The sequence below is a fragment of the Dermacentor silvarum genome, chromosome 4 (genome assembly GCF_013339745.2).
Source record: "Dermacentor silvarum isolate Dsil-2018 chromosome 4, BIME_Dsil_1.4, whole genome shotgun sequence".
Classification (NCBI taxonomy): Eukaryota; Metazoa; Arthropoda; class Arachnida; order Ixodida; family Ixodidae; genus Dermacentor; species Dermacentor silvarum.
Window position 1 is genome coordinate 53,914,265 of NC_051157.2, and position 23,836 is coordinate 53,938,100.

The following is a 23,836-nucleotide window of genomic DNA, read 5'->3' on the forward strand; positions in this document are numbered from 1 at the left end:
TTCCACTTAAGGCCAGAGAGAACGGTATCCATTAGCCTTTGCAACGTGGCTGGGGCGCAGCACAAACCAAAAGGGAGAACTTTGAATTCATAGAGCCCATCAGGCGGCACAAAAGCAGTTTTTTCGCGATCCCGTTCATCGACCTCTATTTGCCAGTACCCACTCTTTAAGTCCATTGACGAGAAGTACCGAGCATGCCGTAGCCTGTCGAGGGAATCGTCGATGCGTGGTAAGGGATACACGTCTTTTTTGTAATCCGATTGAGCTTGCGATAATCGATACAAAACCGCAGGCTACCATCCTTCTTCTTAACGAGTACCACGGGTGACGCCCAAGGACTTTTTGACGGCTGGATGACATCATCTTCTAGCATTTTCTTGACTTGCTGCTGTAGTGCTTCACGCTCTTTCTCAGCCACGCGATACGGATGCTGCCGGATGGGTATTGCTGTTTCCTCCGTAATAATGCGGTGTTTCGTCAGTGGTGTTTGACGCACTCGGGACGTTGTAGAGAAGCAGTCCTTAAAATGGTCAAGCAGTTCCCTGAGACTTTGTTTCTGTTGCGGCGCTAAACCTGGGTCAACGTCGACGACGGGTGCATGTGGCACCGTATCGGTGGTTGATTCCTCTTTGACAGCAAAGCAGTATTGAACGTGGTCAATTTCGTCAAAGTATGCCACAGCAGTGCTTTTACTGATGTGCCGGCGTTCATTAGTAAAATTTGTCAGTAGTACCTCTGTGCGACCACCGAAAAGGCTGACGATACCCCGAGCGATAGCAACACCTTGATGGAACAGAAGTGCAGTTAATTGTTCGGCTACACCGTCCTTGTTAAACTGTTCTCCGCAACTGACGGAGACAAGACTGCATGATAGTGGTGGTATGCAGACGTCGTCGTCGGCGACACGTAACGATGTACGTTGGCGCTCGTCGTCGTGGCTCGTGTCTATACTGTTCGATAAGGTTATCTCGCCATCCCGTATGTTAACCACGGCGCCGTACTCCCGCAAGAAGTCCATTCCAAGGATGCGTGATCTGCAGCACTTTTTTAAAATCATAAAAGAGGCGACAAAAGCTGTATTTCCTATCTGGAGTCGTGCAGTACATTTTCCTGTAGGTGTCATTATCTGGCCCCCGGCATTTCGAATATGAGGGCCCGTCCATTGCGTTTTGACTTTCTTAAGCCGGTCTGCCAACTGCTCACTCATTATCGAAAAGTCTGCGCCAGTATCAACCAAAGCCTGTCACGTCGTGTCCATCAATCGTTAAGAGTAGGTCGGCACTCACAAATTCGTCGGTGTTCCGTTTCTCCGGGTTGCTCTGCTCCTTGCTCAGTAATGGGGGATTTTCGGCGGTTCGACGACTTGCAACCTTCCCCCCGGAGGTCGCTGATTTCAGTTTCCCCGCCGTGGGCTTGGAGAGCGGCCTCTTACCACGTCGGCGAAACTGCGACGGTCCGGCGAAGAATAACGGAGACGGCGAGCGCGACCGGAGATTAGCTGAGCTGCCTTGTTCCCGAGTGATACTGTCGTCGAAGCGTGCATTTCTCTCTGGAAACTGTCGCGGAGTAGCAGGTGACATTTCCTGGATGCCACCCTGGCGATGAGGGCAAAAACGATAAATGTGCCCTGGTTCGCCACAGTGAAAACACAATGGTCGGCGATCAGCAGTGCGCCATGCGTCGGTCCTGCGAAGCTGGGGTCGCCTGAAATGCTCTCTCTGTATCCAGGCAGCAGTAGGTGGCCGCTGGTGGTACTGCTGTACTGGTACTGGTAGAAAGAGGGCGACGGACAGCGTCTGCGTAGCTATATGCACGTGGCTCGTAGCGTCGCTCGAAGCGTGGCTCGTAGCGTGGCTCGAAGCGTGGCTCGAAGCGCGGCTCGGGACACGGTTCAGGGAGTGGCTCAGGAGATGCAAATGCTTGCTGGATTTCTTGGCGGACAACTTCAGCGACCGAAGCAACAGTAAACTCCTTCGGTGTCGCAGTTTGCTTCGCAATCTCCTGGCGAACAATGTCTCTGATCAGTTGACGCAGCGAGGTCTCGTCGGTCACTGCCAGAACTGCGGCTCCTGCAGGTGCATCGTTAGTTAGGCGTTCGTATTGCCGGCTACGCTGCTGGAGCGCCCGCTCAATTGCTGTGGCTTCCTTAATAAATTCTTCCACTATTGTAGGCGGGTTTCGCACGAGACCAGCGAATAGCTGTTCTTTGACGCCGCGCATGAGATGGCTCAGCTTCTTCGAATCAGGCATGTTGGGATCCGCGCGGCGAAACAAACGAGACATGTCCTCGGCAAACATGGAGACACTTTCGTTGGGTTTCTGAATGCGCAACTCGAGAAGGCGTTGTGCATTATCTCGGCGATCAGTGCTTCCGAAGGTATCAATTAGCCGACGGCAAAATTCGTCCCACGTAGTCAAATGTGCCTCGCGGTTTTGAAACCACGTCCTTGCGCTACCGTCAAGAGCGAAGTACACATTGGAAGCTTCTGGTCTGGACGCCACTGATTGACCCTAGCCACGCGTTCGTAGTGGTCCAGCCAGTCTTCGGCGTCTTCATACGTGTCACCGCGGAAGCTTTTGGGACTAGATTGTTCTGAACAGTCACCTGTGTTGTACTTGCAAGCGCCATTTCCTGAGTCGGTGCGGTCGCTGACAAACTTCCTTGCAAGGAGACCGAATTCCGGGCACAGACCTTGCAGGCGGCGGCTTGCGCGGTGCACAGGTGTCTCGACGCGTGGATGATGTCTTGAAGGGCTGGATGCAGGGCTACTCGGCGGAGTCGTCCCAATCATTAGGCGAGGATGCGATACCCAGCACCTCCACCAGTGTCACGGCTCACTGGAGACAAGAGCGAAGAGCGGTATTTAATTGAGGCAATGAGGACAAAGCGCTCAGTTCAAAACTTCGTCTTCTCTAGCACCTCGCTTGCAAGCTCGAGGTCGTTGTCTTTGTCGTCAGCGTGGTTGGGCACAGATAGCGTCGCGGCAATATGCACCGTTACCTACGCTTGCAATTTCTTCGGTTCTATCAATCTATTCCCTGCTTTTTTCCCACCAATGCTCTAAACGCCTCTTACTTATCTCGACTGATGACCAGTTAATCCTTCCACTCTCTTTGATTCTGGAAGGTGAATGTTCCTTACGGGTCTCGCTGGGTGAATATTTTTGCAATACATTACGATGTGCCGAGGCGTTCCCGGGATTTTGTTGCAACTCACAGATACCTCATCCAGCGGCGCATACTTGCTCCAGTATGTTTTTTATACTCTCAGGCTCGGTCCTCAAATATGTAGGGCAGTTTGTGTTACCGTAGAGATTTTCCGTCTTGATTTCTTACTTGCCGATTTTGTAAATCTCCATGGTCTTCCTTGTTTCCATTCTTTGCATCCCATTTACCGTCTCTGTTTCTTTCACTTTCTTTTTTGATGACCCCTGGTTGTCTATTTACACTTTCAATTACCCCGTACTTCGTTGCCAGCTTTGTTGGCCTCTTCCTCCACTCCGTGTGTACGCTTTTACAGTACAGATATGTGTGTACTTTAGCCATCCATTCCTTTTCATCCAAGTCGCTTAGTGAGAGCTGCCGTTCTCTGGTCGCCTGTTCAACGGTCCAACACACCGACCTTTGGTGAGACCAACGCCGCTTCTTGCATCGTCTCATCTCCGCTTCTCCGCGTCGAAACTGTCGTGCGCAGTCACACGCGTGATCTGCCCGAACTTGCCTGCTATCGATGCCATTCTAGCTCAGAATGTGTTTCTTGGCACGATATTTCCTTGAGTGTTTCTTTCATGGGTTGCATTTCGTTCTAGTTTTATTAAAAGTTTGTGTGCTTTCCACAACAAGCGACTTTGTCCTCCATTGGGTTCTTGGAGGCTCTGACTCAGAGAACCGCCTGAACCATTAAGCAAACGAACCTGTCCTCACAAGGTTGTCACACAAAACGTGATCCTGGCAGGAATACCGTTGGTGAAAGTGCGTACAGCAGCAAATGGGTAATTTCCTCTGATTCTAAATCAACCTTGGATACCCTAACGCGTTATTTTTTTTCAATATTACTCTTCCTCACTATCTTGTGAAATAGCTAGAACGTCAACGCCCGCGGTTTTTTTGTGGCATTCAGAATGATTTTCAGCATATTTCAAGCCATACTGGTATATTAAGCAATGAAGTAGCAAATGCCTTAGCAGATGCCTATCCATAGGCTGTTGAAGCGCATACTTTAGAATCGCTGACACCTGTTGCGTTCGCACCATCGGATGATTGGACTACAAGTTGGGATACAAGTTGAAGCAGTTTGACGGTCGTGCGATGTCGTCTATGTTTTATAGCATTGACCCTCCGCATCACTTCTCTGCAAACCTCAAGATCGACCGCTCGAGGTATAGGGTATAAGCTCTACTTCTTGCATCGTATTAGGAAAGCGGCATCATCTGAGTGCCCGTACAACAGCAGCACAACGTAAGATTCTACTGAGTACTGTCTCAGTTGAGTGCCCGCAACATGGTCAGCAGCGAGATTTTTTTTTTTTTTTTTGCAGTCGCGTGAGCACTTTAGACAGGCCTTCCTGTGCAAAATGTGCTTGGACCTTTGGTCGTGCCTGAACAAACAGAGATTAGCTCTTTAGCTCAACGGGATTTTCCCGTGGGCAGTGACTTGATAAATTCCTTGTGAACGGCCGTTTATGTGTATTTTTAATTTCCGCCATGTTCCCGTGGCATGTTCATGCTTGTGTTGTTATTATAGTCTTATAATATTTTCTTCCTTCCATATTCTCCACGACCCACGGACTTGCTCTGCTAGTGTTTAGCTATTTTATTACTGACGTTCGACACTGTTTCGTATTCTTATCTTTTTTGTTTTTTTGTTTTTGCTGCTTTTGCTAGCTAGGATTTTAGGACTACCGGCCATTTCTGTGTCCAAACTTCCCATGTTTCGCATCTAATAAAGAAGAATAAGGAGCTGCTGATTTATTTTTACATGTTACTCTTCTCAGCAACCCTTTTAAGATGGAACAAACGTGCCCACGATGACGGTGAGGAATGGCAACCGGCATCAGCAAATCAAGTTGAGTTTGACAAGTTACGTGTGACACGTGTGACATGTTAATTTTCCACGTGACTCTGGCCAAACGGGTAACATTGCGCCAAACTCGCGCCATCTGGTAAGATTGCGTAACTTTGCCGCGTATTATCGCCGGCACATGTCACTATATGAGGTGCGGTATCGTCCTCACCGTGGGCATGATTTGCGTCCTCTACGCCCGAGGACAGATTGTACCAACTTTTTCCGCACACGTGCGCGCGATTTAGTGGAAGCTCCTTAATAACGACACCATAATCAAATAATGTAGAGAGGAAGGAACCACTGACGCCAGTAGCGGCCTCGGCGAGGCCGTGTTGAGGAAAAAAACATCTGCGCGCTCCATCGTCGTACGTGACCGATCAGGTCGAAAAAGAAAATGTATGCGCCTTCTCTCTGCTATGCGCATGTGCCACGTTTGAAGGCTTATCTCCATTCACGCCGCGCTGAGCCCTCTCCAACTTCGTTACTGACAGGGGCCAACTCTGCCAAGGATCGCAAGAGGGATAAAAAAAAAACAAGAACAAAAAACAAAATTGCCCACATGTCGCCGTGTGTTCACTTGAATTCGGAAGGAAGACGAATGGAAAAAGGACGCGTCTTAAACACGCGCACCTCAGATACGCATCGGGCCGCGCGAAGTTCACTTCTCCGTCTTCCAACTGCCCAGGTCCGCAGGAAGCGCCATGGAGAACTACACAGATTCCGAATCGGCGTCAGCTTTCTTCCGGCGTGACCCGCGCACCGCCGACTGGGCTCTGGTGGGCAACAAGCAGTTCATCGTCTTTCTAGTTGCCGCCTATGTTTACATCGTCAAGATCGGCGGGCCTCGGTTCATGAAGGAACGCAAGCCCTACGACAACATCAAGCCCCTGATCTTGCTCTACAACGCTGTCATGGTGCTACTCAACTGCTACTTCGTCGGTGCATTCTTCTCGAGGAGCTATTGGGGCGGCGGCTACAGTCTTTTCTGCCAGGGCATCGACTTCCAGGCACGGGATGCGCTGACGATGAGCATGCTGTCTCACGTGTGGTGGTACGTGATGGTGAGGATTGCCGACTTCCTGGACACCATCTTCTTCGTCCTGCGCAGGAAGGACTCGCACATATCGTTCCTGCATGTCATCCACCACATCTTGGTCGTCTTCAACGGTTGGTACGGCCTAGCCTACGGAGCAGATGGACACGCTGCCTTCGGCATCATCTTCAACAGCTTCGTGCACGTGGTCATGTACTCCTACTACTTCTTGTCTCTGTTGGGACCCTCGGTGCAGAAGTACCTGTGGTGGAAGCGCTACCTCACCCAGTTCCAGCTGGCGCAGTTTGTACTCATGTTCTTCCACATGACCGTACCGCTATTCGTGAACTGCGGTTACCCTCTGGCGCATATATGCATCACGTTGCCACAGGGCGTCTTCTTCTTCGCAATGTTCATGAACTTCTACATCAAGAGTTACTCTAATCGAAGGAGGCCTCAGCAACGCGAGGAGGTCAAGAACAAAGTTCAGTAATTTCAGTCAGCTGCAAGTCTGTTAAAAGGAAGCACTCACTTTGCGACATTGCAGTTTTTTTTTTTTATTTCTTCTTGTTCTACTTCTTTTTTTTTTAGCGCAGGCAATGAGAAGTCTTGCAAGGGTTAGTGTGTATTACGGTCGCACAGAGTAAAACACGTGAAAAATCAGCTGTTAGGCGTCGGACTCCGCACTTCATTACCTCCTCCTAGTCCTCACACCTCCTGTAGACAAGCCGATAGAGCATGTGTCGTGTGGCGTCCTGAAGATTGATTTGTTGAGGTTACGATTATCGAAAGGATCACAGCTGGCCTTTGGTTTACGCATGCCGCAGACATATAAGTGTGCAGAAAAGGCCTGCACGGGCTCAATGTGAAGCTCGATTTCAAGTACAGTTAAGCGAACTAAATACGAATGTGACGAAGTAGACATGGCAAAAAAAAAAAAAAAAAAAACTACGCCTGAGAGCATGAATGCTCACAGCATATGCTGGCTTACACAGTTATATTCCTGTTCATTTTCCCAAGAGCTCTCTGATTGCAAAGCTTATGTCACGGGGACACATATTGTACAAGCACGCTCTGGCGTTAACTTCTTGCTCTCTCTATGCTTAGCGAGCTCGTTTCAGCAAGGACGTGATAATTAGAATTCGAAAGCAACGTTGTGAAATGCCTTCCTTACAAAGCTGTGCCCGTCATCCCGTCGTAGCGACTGTGATCACAAGAAATATGCAATCAAGTAAGCATCGATCTCATGCAGTGCTTGCACTTGACCATTGAGGTATCTCCAGACATAATTTCGTCATCTTTCTTTGCGCGAACATATGTATCGTAAGCAAACCAATTTCATTATAGCAACGATATTTCTTCTACATTGTACGTATAATGAATAAGTATACTCGGGTAACTGTTCAAGGTTTAAATATATGCTGCCGAGTACTGACACTATTCCTACCCTAACTCTCTTGCTTTCTTTCTCACTATCTCCTCGTGCTTATCCTTTCCATTTTGTTTAGATTGTGTCGCCTAGTCAAAGAATGTTGAATGTGAGTGAACTATTTTTTGTAAATGATAGCCCACGCAAACCGTACCTTGTGCGCGCATTCCTATCGTCTCACTTGCTTGTATCATGTCAACATTCTAACCTCAAGTAAACAGCTGGAGTGAGAAGTTGCCCGTCGCGTGTCGCGTCTCATTTTCCAAAAGTGTTGGAGGTAGCGGAACGGCGCAAGCATTACTACGTTTCTACCTGAAAGCTGGCGACGCTGGCAGAACGCCATTGACGTCGTACCCGCATTGGTGCCAGGAAATCACGGCAGTGCCTTGCCGAACGCATTTATAACGAAGTGCTTGGGTCTTCGGAAATCATTCGTTGTACAGGTCACTCCGTTTTAAAGGTCACACAGCGCACCGTTCACAATAAAACCGGGACACAATTGTCCCTTCGTTATACAGGTCATTTTGTTGTAGAGGCGTTCGTTGTAGAGGCGTTCGACTTGTACGATTAACGCAGGCGAATTCCAGCCGCACGCCGGCAGTCTGTTTTGAACTTGCGCATGTGATGTTTTTAAGTCATGTACCCGACTTTGTGGCCCCCGATTAAGACTGCATTGGTGTCAAGTATAATATCGCAGACTGAACATGTTCCGTAAAATGTAGCGTACACAGAACAAAGCTGAGATTAGTTGGTCATGTTAGTATTGCAGTAATCACGGAATGATGAAGTTTTTATTCAGACATTACAGGATTACTACAATTTTCATGCGTGCTGAGCTGACTCCATTAACATGGGCCAGAAGTTGAGTACCGTTGGGCAAATCTACTTAAAACAGGAGGTGGGCTTTGATGTGTTTGATTCCTCGAACAGTTTTTTGTCTAGAGAAACTTCTGGGCCATGTTTCGTGTACCGCCCCTGCGAGAAAACGCAGCACTTGTCGCGGAGGTGTCTCGCACCATTCACGAAGGTCCACTGTGAACCGCCCCTGTACCCAACATTTGAGTAATGTGTAATGCAAAAGATCAAGGAACCGCCGTAAGAGCGTTATTATGAAGTTATAGCTGAACGGAACCGGAGCGTTACAGCCCACTTCTCTGAGAACCAGGTAGGAACGTTCACGGCAACTTGCTGCATAAAGGGCAGGCTAACCGCGTCGTGCAAAAACGTCCCATTAAAGCTATATTAAAGAGCACTGCGTTAAAACACCTTATTAGATAACTACAGCTGATCATGATTCTATACAATCGGGAGTTTCAGCACACCGCGGTTGGTGTATGCTCTAGACACTATGTGTGCATAAACACCCACTCTGAAAGACAACCCACCGTGCCTCCTGCTATTGCCAGGCCCTGTAATATGTATTTCTCGTAATTAAAAAAATGAGTATGACGATGTAATTAATGACTGGCGTTGTTCGCTGTAGTTTGGATGTTTAATATATTCTCATGACTGTTTCCTGACTTGTTCGTGACTCTATCTTGTACGCAATCTTAGCGTAGTATGTGTTTTATTGCTTTCACTGATTTATTGCTTCATCTTATGTTATCCGTTCTTGATGACACAACCTGATTTAAATTGTGCAGGGCGCTCCGTGAGCGTTAGTGTTTGCATTAAATAGCACGCGAGTGCTTTATTACTCCAATTATACAAATTCATGCCGGGTCATTTTCTTTTATCGCGACATCCAACAGGGTTGCCGTTGTGAACATTCAAGTGACAGATGGTGCGGGCATTTCTAATAGTGCGCAAGAGTCGATCTACCAACTGCTAAATAACCCTTATATACTCCAAAGGGACTGAAAAAAAAAAATTGGCGATGGTTCTATAATTGCGCCAATAGATAAGGGGAAAACATTATTTATGCAGGGGAAACTGCGCATAACAACTGGGTGCTTCTTCCTCTTTCTCCTGGCATGACTAACTATACTCAAAAGTAAACATTTTCTTTTAGGATTTCCTCCTTATTTTGGATTAACTCCAGATAGATGTTGTGTATCCCGCTTAAAATACCCACTGGCACATCATTTTGCCGCTGTACAGCCTCAACACACTTTCCTTGAGCGCAGCAGCGCTGTACAAACGTTATAGTATATAATTTTTTTTCGAGTCTATAGTGTTCTCCTTCAGCGGGGTCTAAAAATGGCGCTAACGTCATTTGTTCGGAGAGTCTCGATATTTACCATTGAAGGTGCATCTCATCCTTCTAACAGTATGTCGTTACGCCACGGTTAAATTATACTAGGCAATGATAACAGATCATATAAAAGCAAAGAGAAATCAAACGCCATCGGTTACGCGCGCCTCATCCGCTGTGTCGCACTCAATTGAACATTGGACGCCGCTTCGACAGGCAGGCATTCGTCAAGCACGCACTAAAGCGGCCAGCCACCTGACAAAAATGACTAAGAGAGAGAGAGAGAGAGAGAGAGAGAGAGAGAGGGAGGGATAAGAAGGACCGTTTAACATTTATATTACAGTGGACGTCATTTTCACACGCGAAAAACTTCGCGACCGCGCAGCAACTGCGCGACTTCTTCAGTTAAATAAGTGAGCTTGCCCTTTGCATTCCAAATAGTGCCATTAATTGCAACAACCAGTTAGGCCACCCTTAATGAGTCCTGCAAATGACACTATGCGTGGGTATTTAACGTCGAAACGAGTTGCGGCGGGCTCGGTATGCAGGCTCGCGGAAAATCAGTTCGCGTTTTTCCTGTGGCAGAGCATATCGAAACAGCGTCCGAGGTCAGTGCGTAAAGCATGCGAAAGGAAGTTTACTGAATTTCCCACGCCCAAGCATGAGGCGATCATACGCACTGCGTCTCGGTGCTCATCGCCTCGCGTGCCTGATCACAGGCTATACGATACGGCCCGATCTACCGAAACCGCCCGGCAACGGCCGCAGAATTAACAACGCGCGCGCTGCGTGGGCAAGGAAGAGTTGGCATCGTTCGCCGTAGTACGGGAGCACGCCGATGTGCGTGTAATGGTGTCGCGATCGCCCGCAGCGCCGAACTCAAACAGGAAAATATTGCACGCCTCTGATCACGCCGCACGTGCCGCGTGCGATTGGGTTGTTTATCCCAATTATGTTGCCGGAGGGAAACCCGCCGCAGTTCGGAGGAAGGGCCGCTGACGCTGCCAAGGTTGTGTCGTTAAAGAAGCGCACATTATTGAGCCGCTGACTCCCGGCACGTTCGCGGAGAGACACCTTGTAGCTGAAGGCGATGGCAGGCACGCGTATAGATACGTATTCGCGCGGCTTTCCTGGTCCAGGACCTCGCGTTTGTGCGCTCCGCTGACTCAAGCTTGTTGCGCGCGTTCGAATCGATTCTGTATACGACGTCCTTCCAAACTATGACTACACGCACACGCTGACTTGGCACTACTGCTCAGTATGAATAGATGGCAGCGGCCGCGATTTTCGCAATTGTGAGCACGTGCTGAGTTACTAAGACCTGAATTATATTTGGCGCAGGCTTTGTCTCTCCGCTTCGGTTAAAACTCGGTTAAGCAGTGTATAGCCGCTGCTTTTGTAAAACTTGAAAATCTTTTTCAAGTTCCAGGCAGTCAATCTATCGATCAACACAAACAACACAGCAATGTCATACGAAGTAAGGTGAGCGGCTTTGGTAGCAACAACACGCAGAACTGTTGTCGACGCCATCGGCGTTTTGCCCGCGTTAGCTCAAAATGCGTGCGGCGTTGGTGACTGTTGCTGGAGCCTCTGATATAAATAGGCACTTGGTGCCGCAGCTAAACGTCGCCTCCCTTCCCTCCCCCTCCCCCACGGCCTCTCGCGCGTCCGAAGAAGGCGCGTTTGCTCTACATATATGGTGATTGTAAAGGAGAAAAGAGACGCCTACTTCTGCAGCCCTTAAGCGAGCACGGCGCAGAACGCGCGTTTGTTCTCCGCCGTGCGTTCACTCCCCGTGAAAGACGCGCCCCTCGCGCCCTTTCACTCGCACATACAGCGTTCGGCGCGCGGCGACGATTTCATCTCCAAATGACGTCATACGGAACCTCACGGCGACGGCGACGGCGACGGCGACGCCGACGGCAGAAATCTGCTTTTGAGTGTCCATATAATTGCTATCGCAATAAAATAAATAAGCAGGAATGGGGCGGTATTCTCGGGCGATCACTTTCGGAGATACTTTCGCGAGATTTCACGACACTATAACGTCGGACGCGTACGGTGTCTGCGAGCCGGAGCGTGCTGGAATTGTGCCAAGTGTGCTAAGACAGCGTGCCGCGGGAACGCTGTCGCTCGTAGGCGTCGACGCGTCCGCGCTCTAGGCTCGTGAAATCTCGCGAACATGAAAGTGAAAGGGCGATTCGAAAATCTTTGGATCGCCCTAGAATACTGGCTCAGGCCACGTTGACATGCCTGACGATAATCGCAGCCCTCCGCCTCGCAAGTTTCCAGCGACGGACAAGGCCAAGCGAGGATAAAGAAAATCCTGCACTTCCTCCTGGATCGCCTTTGGCGAAACACGTCAGTCTGTTCAGCTTAAATTCGCTCTCTTCGGGTTCCCCTTCCTTCATTTAAGAATTGAGACAATACGAAGAACGGTGCAAAGACACGTCTAGAAGAATGAGGATGCATGCTGCACTTCTGCACACGTGCGTGCGCGGGTGACGTATACATCGCTTGTGATGGTGGTGCTTGTCTAACGTCGGCAACAGCTTCGCTGTACATCCACTTTCACAGGTTGATCTTCAGCCAACCAGACAGTGCATATATGCGCCTTGTGAACCAATCAGAGCTGACCCGATGGCCACTATGACAATGCGGCGAAATTTTATACTGCCCAGAAAACACGCCGGTCTGCGTCCATGCGCGCCTTGTTCAACGTCGTTAAACGCCTTGCTGAAAGCACAGATTCATTGAGTGTGGTTGTGTCTTTAGAGAGAGAGAGATTGCGGAGAGGAAGAGGCGCTATTTTCTGCAACCCTTCAGGGAGCACGGCTCAGTGCCTTGGGTAAAGGGAAGGGGACATAAAGAAGAAAGAATGTCGAGGCGGTCCGTGCTCCCTCAAGGGCTGCAGAAGATAGCGCCAACCTTTCCTTTCCCAAACGAACCACTTAGTTGTCGAGGCGGTCACAGAGCCCATGGCTGTCAGTGGCAGGCAGGCGGCGAATTTAAAAGTTCCACAACAGGCCCGTGCCGTCCAGGAACCTAAGGAGGTGCCTGGTGGTGTAACTGTGGTGCCGGGCGATGACCAGCAGTTGCAGGGCCGAAACCGCAGGAAGGCCCAGGTGTCGAAACGATGTGGGGAGAGATATTTGGAGTATGCGGGGCAGTAGCAAAGGAGGTCCTCAATTTAGAAAAAAAAAAAAGAAGTGTGCGGTCAGAGCGAGAGAGCGAACGGATGAATAAATGGCAGGAAGGTAGTTCTGGTTGGCTACCTTGCGCAGGGGGAAGGAGATGTGGGGATATAAGAGAGAAAGCGTAATGAGAAAGAAATAGGCACACAAATAAATAAAACTTCGTACACTATACAGCGGTTGAAGGCAGCGTTCTCGAAGTTTATTATGTATAGCCCGTAGACCTCAGGAACATCAGAAGAGGAGGCATATGCTTCTGCATGGGGTTCTTTTGGAGGCACTGGCATAACACTTTGTTCTGATACTGGACGATTGTCGAATTTGTCTAAAACGTGCAGCCAAAATTGCATTTATACGAGTTACAATGTGGGTTTTGCGATGCCAGCTACCACTGTGTAAAGAAGGCTTAAAATGTCAAATTTCTGCTGCGTGAGGAGCGATGCACTGCTGTTATGCGTGGTGGTCTGTCTAGACAACCTGAAATATATACCTAAGCGTTTTCGTGCTCCACCAGAGCGCAATGTTCGCGCTCTCTCGGCTAGTGTAGGCGACTGCGGACTATACTGTAAACATGATGCGCTTTGCAAACCAAATCAAGTTTATTGAAAGGTTTTGGAATTCGATCATGACAGTGTCACAAGTCCAGAATTGAGCTGTTCGACACAAAATTTTGTCTCTCATTGAAGTAAGGTGACACTCAGAAGCAGGTGTACTTTGCAGGCACTTGCACACACGTGAACTCTGAACAACGAACTAGCAGTAACTATAGGTGCGGTTCTTCAAAGCTTTTCAGACTTCTTGAAGTGCCTTATTTCTTGACTTTGTCAAAAAATATACACACATCTATATACGCACCTCCTTATCTTATCATCATCATTCATCGCTCTTTTTATCCCCCCCCCCTCCCCCCTTCCTTCCCCAGTGTTGAGTAGCAGGCCAGAGCAAACTAACGCTCAAGCCGACCTCTCTGCCTTTCTTCAAATAAACCTCTCTCTCTTGTCAGCAACGTTAGGGAAGGCCTTGCTTATAGCCTTGTCATCTAAAGCGTCGGTGACTGGCCTGACAGTAAACACTGTGACGATAGACATCGGCGGCATGACGACAAGAAGGGCGACGACACCGACGACGACTGAATGACGACGGCACGATGGCTTACAAGTCGCTGACCCAATATAGGTGGAATTTTACGTAGTGAAAAATGCTTTTTGTTTCCTTTGGGGGGCTGGGGGAGATTTCTACAATGAAACGTGACAAACGCGATGACAATTGTATACAGACAGCTGGTGCGAAAACCGGACGAAGCGCATATAGCAGCTGTAAAAGCCTGTGGACAGGCAATAGATCAGATCGAAAAAAAAAAAAAAAGGTTTCGCGGTATAGACTTCACCTACATCAGCAAATGAACACACCGTCAGCGCTCATCTCAAAAGGCGCCGTGGTGTAGCTTAGTCTTGTCGATGGAGCAGCGGAATTAAGCACCGTGATCCTCTCCCAAGCATGTATATATAATGATCTACGACTGCGAATAGAGAGGCGGTATGAGGTCTTGTGCCGATTACGCGTTTATATGCTCTGGCACTGTTGGGTTTCTTTGATGTTTGTATAGGGCGGCGTTCTCGCAAAGCAACTAAGTGCTGGCAACTACAGCACCATCGAAATACCCCTTACGTAAACTCCGATCATATGACAGAGCTGGCTATCCATTTTAAAATGCGAAGCATTTCTTGGCCAACATTTGCCACTTTGACGGTATCTATCTATCTATCTATCTATCTATCTATCTATCTATCTATCTATCTATCTATCTATCTATCTATCTATCTATCTATCTATCTATCTATCTATCTATCTATCTATTCTATCTATCTATCTATCTATCTATCTATCTATCTATCTATCTATCTATCTATCTATCTATCTATCTATCTATCTATCTAGCCGCCTACGTCATTGTGCTCTCATGGTCGTTTCGTTAACTTGGTATGTACCAAAATTAGCACAGTATGACAAGAGTGTATGATGAACATAAATAATAGGTATGGACATGTATGTCATGACATGCGTGTCATATAGGTCATGAAAAAGCCGCCTACATCTTGGTGCTGTCACGGTCGATTTCGTTAACTTGGTAGGTAACAAAATTGGCACAGTATGACAAGAGTGTATGACGAATATAAATGATAGGTCATGGCATAAATGACATGCGTGTCATGTAGGTCATGACAATGACCTCGCGAAAAAAGATTAACGCTCAAGAACTGCTGAACTGGGATCAGACAATGGGTACTAAGTGAAGGAAATACTAAAGAATGATGGTAGAAGTCATAGTCACGATCATGACTCAGCAAAAATTACAATGACTCAGCGAAAGAAGATTAACATTCAAAAGCTACCGGAATGGGTTTGGATGTGGGCACTAAAATGAAGGAAACACTAAAGGGTGATAGTTGAAGTCATAGTCATCACCATGAGAGAGGAAAAATGACAATGACTCAGCAAAAAAGATTAACACTCAAAAACCACTGAAATGGGCTAAGACGTGGGTACTAAGTGAAGGAAACATTAAAGGAAGATGGTGGAACTCAGTCATGAGCATGACTCAGCAAAAATGACAATGACTCAGCGAAAAAGGTTAACGCTCAAAAACCAATGGAAGGGGTTCGGGTGTGGTACTAAGTGAAGGAAAAGGCTTACGTTTGATGGTCGAAGTCATAGTCATGAGCATGACTAAGGCTTTCGCCTTAAGGTTTCTTAAGCGTAGCTAAAGGGACTCCTGAGGACTCATATGACATGAATGGCATGACATGCGTGTCATGTAGGTGACGAAACAGCCGCCTACGTCTTGGCGCTCTCATGCATGGTCGTTTCGTTAATTTGATAGGCGCCCCGCACACTGCTTCGCATTACATCGATTCCCACAGGGCGTGGGATCTGCCGTCTTTTTTTTTTTTTTTTTGGGGGGGGGGGGGGGGGGCTGCTTGAAGCCAAGGTTTGCTCTGAGGTTCTAACCAAACTACTTTATTGCATACGTTATCGACGACATCGTGCCTTCAAACTTGCTCCTAATATATATTTATCACTCACAATCCTTTGTATTACCTCACATGCCGTCTCCTCTCCTTCCTCCTCTCCTTCCTCCTCTCCTCATCGCCTCCTCAGGACCCTTTTGTTCCATCTCCAAAGGCCCGTATAGAACTGTCTGTCTTGTTCACTTTTTATACGGAATGTAGTTGGAAAGCTCGCGTAATTGGCGGACCAGTGGAGGTTCGGCGGTCGTCGTGTTTTTTCCGCTCATAAATACTTTTCTATTCCGTCCTTGTCTTTCGGCCTTGCCTTGCTTGTCCAGCGTCTCTCGACGAGGAAATTCCGCGTTAGTCGCTGAATGCATCTACTGCGAAGTAATGAAATTCTCAACTATCCAAAGGATATCGGAATAATTGGGGTTATGTCCCTCAACGAAGGCGCGCGCAATACGCGCAGTTCAGCGGAAACGTGTCCCCGTGTATATAAGCTAAGGCCAACAAAACTGACGTTTTTCTACACATTTCGCGTCCGCGGATTAAGCCGGACTTTGGAAACAACTCGCAGGTAATAAATTTAGCAAAAATGGAGGACATACGATCGTAGAGAACGGGACGAGAGATAAAGTGGCGGAATGGTTGGCGGAAACAGTTGTTCGCGCGCTATATAGATTCTCGGAAACCACAATTATTTTTAGTTAAGTTAGTACAGTAAGTGATTGCGACTATATAGTAAATTTGGCACGTGTTTGTTCAAGCTTTCCAGGCCAGATAGATTTATTAGATTTATTGAAAGTTCGGATTTTGCGGATTAATTGAAACAATAAACCGGTATTTGGGAGACCGTAACAAAGTCAATTCACGAAGCTCGTCAAATGCTTGTTTCTTTAAATTTTTCTTTCAACCGTAACAGTATACCGTTCACACAGTCGCCGACAGCACTACGCAGCTGGCCACTGCATATATACTTGGACTTTTTCACTCACCCGCCTCGCGGTGGCTAAGTGGCTATGTGGCGTTCTGCTACTGAGCACGAGGTCGTGGGTTTGATTACCGAAAAATTTTGCCGCATTTTCATGGGGACGAAAAGATTTAGGAGCACGTTAATAGGAAGCTTTAGCTCAGGGACAAATCCGTTTTTCCTATTCAAATACTTGTAAAACGCAGAAATGATCTTACGAGACAACCGCTAGACTGATGCGAAATAAGTTTGCTGCAATTGAGAGCTAAATTTAGATTTTATTTACTGTATAGGATGCATTTTTTTCATTTATGACTTGAAATTTTTTACAAAGATTCCCGAAAACTGGTGGGTTTCAGAAATATTTAAACGCGAAGCTTACATCTATCTAACTCAAAAAAAAAAAAAAAAAAAAAAAAAAAAAAAAACAGATGCCGCAGATCTGTGAACTTCATATGTTCGATAATTTAAAATGGACATATTTGATACACAAGTTTACAGCTTACGTGAAAGTGTTACAAGGTGCACTTGGGAAGAGTGCCACTCACAAATTAGTGCTATATTTCTGATCGCTGTATACCAAATCAGGTTTATCCGCTTTAGATTAGGCGCAGTTTACAGAATCGTGATATCGTTTTAATTACCGAGTTACAGAGTTGTAAACTTAATGCCGAGTTTATTTTTCTTTCCTTTCTTTTAAACCTGCAATTTTTACCAATTTTCGCAAGAAATTGACTGCTTAAGTCAGGTATCTGCTTCCCACAGTCACTAGAATTTAACTTTTTCTTTTAAATGGCAAACCTCATGAAATTATGGGTGCAGTGGCTGCCGCGAAAAGTGATTTCTGCACTTCCATGTATTTAAATAGGAGCCCCCAAGCTTTGGAAGGTTGAACCATGTGAATCGAAAACCCTTTTTCACTCTCTGCTCGACCTCCGATGCGTTACTGCTGCAACATTGTTTTAAGGATGGCGTTCGTTATTTTCTTTCCTTCAGAACCTCTATGGATGAAAGAAAAACAAACAATATCTGATAATGTTTGATGACCTGGAGAATATTGACACGTATACATGTTTATCTTTCACCGGTGACAGCTCTTCACCGGCTCACAAATGTTAACCGTTATCGCACGGCGCAGGACGCGCCTGCATGTATCGGAAGTTTCTAGAACGTTATCGATGCTTCTGCCCATTACCTGTTTTCACCGACGCTTCTGTTATCTGATTGCATGACTGAGGCGAATTGTCTAGAACTTTCTGGAAGACACGCGGGCATCAGGGATTAATCTAGAACCTTCGATGTCTCAGGTATAAAAGCCGACGCGTTTCGCCGCTGGTCAGATTTTCGACGATCGCCGACTGTGTTCGCCGCTATCGTTGTGCTTTGAGTGTAGCTTGCTTTTGTGGGCACAGGTTCGCCCAGTAAACAACCAGTTTCGTCATACACAGTTTTGCGACTGTTTTCTCTACCGTCACTACTACGTGACAATATGAATGAAGTGTTTGCAGATAAGTAAGAGCAATGTGTTCATCCTCGTATATGTTATAGCTCTAAATATTGCTTATGGATGGCGTTGTTTATTTTTATTTCCTGCATGCAGAAGGATATTTAGACCCGAAAATAAATTTGCGAGAAGATCAAATAGTCCTTGATGACCTTGGGGACTATGACTCAAATGTTTGCAGACATGTGGAAATGGCTTGTCGTAGTTAACAGCGTTAACCGTGCTACCGTTTCAATCCGTTTTGTCGAAGGGCTCGCACTGCTTTGTATTCAAGCAGTAACATAATCGCACCATAAAACGCCGCTCATATATTGCTTGCTCGCCGAGATACTTCTACAACTTCACTGGCTACTACCAGAATCCTATAGAACAGCTTTCACTCGACAACGAGAACAGTACAGAGTTAATTATAAGCGAAATTATTGTTTAAATTCAGCGAATTAGAAATGTACAGCGGTGAGCACTGTTAGGGTGAACACGCGAGCGCGTGGCCGACGGCACTGTCAGCGCCCCGTTACGGTCATCACTGGAAACATTGCGCATGCGCATCACGCCTTCCGCGAAATAATTGTTCTACCGCGCGCATGACGTCATGAATGCACTTGTTCGTCGTCTGCTAGCCGCATTTTTGTTTTCTAAGCCCATGCATCCTGCATTTTAAGATTTCTTTAAACATCTGTGCTTGAAGAGAACAAGACAAAAAAACTTGTATATCTATGGGGGCGTGTCTATTCGTTCCCTTCAAAGTTGTTGTGCATGCAACGCCGTATATAAAACAACCAAACATCTTTCGCAGCCGTTCATTCTGTCGCCAGATCGTATTATGGCTAGGGTTCCCGATGATGAACGGCGCTCAATTGTCGATCTTTCCCTGAAAGGTTATTCCCAGCGGTATATTGGCGCTTTAGTTAATAGGCCCCTGAAGACTGTGAACAGGATAATTCAAGCCTACAAGTATGAAGGTCGCATTCAGGATGCACCCCGCGCGCCCCGCCCTAAAGCTACCACAGACGATGAAGACGCCCTCATAGTTGCAGCTGCTGTTCGTAACCCTTTCTTGCCAGCCCCAGCAATACGCGAGGACTTGGATTTGGACGTTTCGGACACCACTGTTCGACGTCGCCTGCGTACTGCGGGCCTTCGCAGTCGCGTCGCAGCGCAGAAGCCACTACTAACGGCGGCAAACAAGGACGCACGACGGCAGTTCGCTGAGCTGCACGAAGCATGGACATCAGAAGAGTGGGGTCGCGTCATCTTTTCGGATGAGTCGACGTTTTCGACGCGACAAGACCAAAGATTGCGTGTTTGGAGACTACCAGGCACACGGTGAGGCAAACTTCCTGCTTTGAAAAGCAATTGTTTTAGTTAACGTCACAATGCCACGCAGGAACGACCCGGACAACGTGCAAGGTGTTTCTGCCAGTGGGAGATCGAGTGTGAACGTGTGGGGTGCTGTTTCAAGATATGGTTTAGGGCCCCTGCAACGTATACGTGGACACTTATCGTCGGAACAATACTGCAACATTTTGAACAATGTGCTGTTGCCATATGCGATCAGTTTATTCCCAGACGGTGATTACCTGTTCCAACAGGACCGCTCACCGATACACACGGCGCGGGCTGTCAAGGAGTTCCAGGCGGAGCAGCACATGCAGCTACTGGAATGGCCTCCGAAAGGAGCGGACCTGAATGTGATAGAAAACGTGTGGGGCCGTCTGAAAGCTTCTTTGGCAAGGAAGCCCCTTTATTCCGCGACTTCGGACCAGTTGTGGGCGCAAGTCAGCAACGAGTGGGAAAGGCTGAAAGCCGATCGGGAATATGTTCGATCACTTTACGACTTGTTACCGTCCAGAATAGCTGTAGTCGTTGCTGTAAGTAGTCACATGACTCGCTATTAGATTTGCTCATGTTTTTATATTTGTTCTCATGGTCTTGTTTAACTTGAATTGCAAAAGTGCAATTTTCTTGAATAAAAAGTTTAATAATTATCCCTCTTACACTCACTTTTTTCCTTCACGCGCCAATCTTCAATCCAGATGGACCTTGAAATGCAGAAGGTATCAGCTCAGCGAACAAAAAATGCGGCTAGCAGACGACGAACAAGCGTATCGATGACGTGATGCGCGCGGTGGAAAGAGTGTTTCGCAAAGCACATGCTGCGCATGTGCAATGTTTCCAACGATGGCTGTTACGCGGCGCTGATAGTGCCGTCGGCCACGCGCTCGCGTGTTCACCCTAACAGTGCTCACCGCTGTACTTCAAGGACCACGGGGCAACGAAAGTATTGATGCAATATGGAATACTAGCTGCCATATTCCCTCACGATTAACCAACTAGCCCACCAGTACGTCTTAAGAAAATATTGAAAGCCAGCAGGAACTAGTAATTTTGCGTGTTTCAATTAGAGCGATACATGTAGATGAGGCTGGATTAAAATGCTGCGAGGCCTCGTCGCTCTGCCTTTCAGAGTCGTAGATTATGCGCAAAATAATTATTTCAAAAGCCACATAAAAAAGTATAAAAATGCTGTCACGTTCTTTAACAAAAACAAATAAACGGAAAATGATGGGAGGGCCGAGGGAGATATGTGGCTCAAAGGTTATCGCTGTTACCGCGACGAAAGCCCCTAGATAAGATTCGTCTATGGGGATCTTGACCGGCTTTCAGCGCGTCACCTAAGAAATGTGGCCCGGATGCGCAATTTATTATTAAAGACGATAGTCTTTCTTGGGGAACTTAAACGCTGAAAATTTGGTCTGTCTGTCTGTCTGTCTGTCTGTCTGTCACCCGATTCAGCCACCCGGCCAAAGTTGGACCACTTGCTTACCGCCCACACTACTTAAACTGGTAAGGCTGTTCATACTTGTGAACGTTATCGATCACAAAGTAAATATTACGCATATCTGAGGCGCAACATCACTAGGTAAGTATTAGGAGGTGTGTTCCTTTAATAGAAAATACATAGATGCGTAACTCTAAAGACCCTAGTTTCTTAAGCTGCGCTGAAAATGCCATGCTATGCGCGCCGACGAACGACGTTCCCCGACTGCGCGCCGACGAGCGCCCTCTGCCATGGAGGAAGGAAACCCTCTGCACAAGCTCATGTTTCCCGATGTATTGCCAGATGGCGTCCATGTCTCACGCAGCGCCTCCTCAATTTTATCAATGCCAGCCAGATGCGGCCGATTCAACATAAAGGAAGCGCTGTCTGAGGCAGGGCAAAACATAAATGGCCGCTTGATGAAATAATGCGGTAAAATGAAATCTGTTCAAACAAACCTTCATGCCAGAACGGAAATGGTACGAGAGCAGCATCACGGGTGGCCGCGGATCAGACCAGCACTCATGTAGTACGGCCGGCAGAAGACTATCGTCTTTCGACGACATTTGCAGCGAAGCACGCAGATACGCGGCAAATTTTTTTTATTTATTTTTTTAATTTACTGATACTGCCAACCCTTACACAGGGCTATAACAGGAGTGGGATAAAAAATATTAGCTAAACAGATGTTTTGTACATTGAAAAGTAACACAAGAAGGAACAATAAAATAAAATGAAATAACACCACGAGACATGTAAGCATATAACAGCATTAACCGCAGAAGATCACATAGAGACAAAGAAAAGTATATTACTTATAAACAAGGATATCTCCTATGTGTTTTGTGAAGAAATCAATTGATAAGGATGTAACGGCTTCTTCAGACAGGGAGTTCCATTCTTTGATAGCTCTTGGAAAAAAAAACTATATTTAAAACAATCGGTATGATTAACAAGAGAACGAATAAACATTGAATGACGGTGTCTAGTGGTTTCACTGGAAATTTCAAAAACGTCTGCATACTTAATAAGAACATGATGATGAATTATTAGGTAAAGATATTTAAGTCTTTCACATTTAGTTCTAGCCTGTAATGTGGGTAGTTCTGCCAGTACGCAAAGTTGAGAAGGGGAGTCCGTCCGCCGATATTTATTAAATGTGAATCTGACTGCCAGACGCTGTATTTCTCGTTTTTTGATATATTTATAGCAGTGAAAGGATCCCAATCTTTGCATATTCAATTATAGGTTTAATTAGTATTTTATATGCTAGACATTTTGTTTCCCGAGTTGCGAATGGCAAATTACGCCTCAGACACCAGAGCGACTTGTTGGCCTTGGCACACACGTAATCTATATGGTGGTTTCAGCGAAGATCACTTTAGAGAAAATCATGCCAAGGTACTTATGCTGTTCAACTCTTTTAAGTTCATGATTATTAATAAAATAAGAATAGTTTAAACAATTTAACTTTCTAGAGACTGTCATAACACGGTTTTTAGCGGGTTTAGCACCATTTGCCATTCATCACACCGTTTCTTTATGTTCTCTAAATTTGCATGTAATTTATCCTGGTCGCCTACTGTTTCTATTTTATTATATATAAAGCAATCATGTGCAAATAGCCTGATGGAAACGCCTATTTCATTTGGGAGGTCATTGATAAATAATAGGAATAAATGGGGTCCAAAAACACTGCCTTGAGGTACTCCCGACTTAACAAATGAAATCTGAGACCTTGTATCACTAATTTAGACGTAATTCTCGCGAGAAAGAAAATAGCATGATAACCATTTTGTAATAGTAGCATTTTTGAAATTAACATCAATTTTTCTTAGCAGTTTACGGTGAGATCAAATGCCTTCGCGAAGTCCATGAAGATCATATCCGTCTGTCCCCGAGAGTTAATAGTTTCTGAAAGATCATGGGCTAATTCGATGAGCTGAGATGTTGTGGATAGGCCTTGACGAAAGCCATGTTGGCGGTTAGATAATGACTTATATTCATTTATATAATTTAAGAGATGTTTCGAGATAATATGTTCAAGCAGCTTTGAACAGGTACTAGTAATTGATCCAGGGCGATAATTTGCGAAATTGTCAGCACTGCCGCTATTGAGAATAGGAATCACTTCAGCTTGCTTCCACACCTTTGGTAAAAAACCGCTATGAAGTGAAGACCGAAAAATTTACGCAAGACATTTAGAATTCCATTCGGCGTATCGATAAAGAAACTCGTTAGGGATATCATCGGGTCCAGGGATTTTCTTTATGTTCAAATGAAGCAGCAGGTTGAGCATATATACCTTGTTCAGAAATTTCAACGTCAGCAACGTCAGCAACGTCAGCAACGTCAGCAACGTCAGCAACGTCAGATTCAATACTCGGCAAAATATCGTTATCTTCTGTGAACACAGATGCAAAATATTCATTGATAGTCTCAGAAGTAGGATGCCACTTAGATGAGAATATTCTGCTTCCCGAGAATATATAGCTAATACGAATGGAAAAGAGGAAACTAAGAGGAAGTAGGCATCGTAACTGCCTCACTTTTCAGTATACGTGTAACGCCTTAAGTGTCGCGCTGCCATGGAAAATATACCAAATAACAGAAGTA

The 23,836-nt window shown here is 46.4% G+C and overlaps 2 protein-coding genes across 2 annotated transcripts in view; both read left to right on the top strand.

The window, feature by feature from the left end:
* LOC119450054 (elongation of very long chain fatty acids protein AAEL008004) overlaps nt 1–23,836 on the top strand; it is a 391,994-nt gene that overhangs the window by 166,056 nt on the left and 202,102 nt on the right. The window lies entirely within an intron of this gene.
* On the top strand, nt 5,643–7,101 carry LOC119450057 (elongation of very long chain fatty acids protein AAEL008004). The gene has a single exon (XM_037713414.2). It carries the CDS (start codon nt 5,766–5,768, stop codon nt 6,588–6,590), a length of 825 nt encoding a protein of 274 aa, XP_037569342.1. The 5' UTR covers nt 5,643–5,765; the 3' UTR covers nt 6,591–7,101.

Coding starts and splice junctions, on each gene's coding strand:
- LOC119450057 (XM_037713414.2), top strand. CDS start 5,766: ATGGAGAACTACACAGATTCCGAATCGGCGTCAGCTTTCTTCCGGCGT.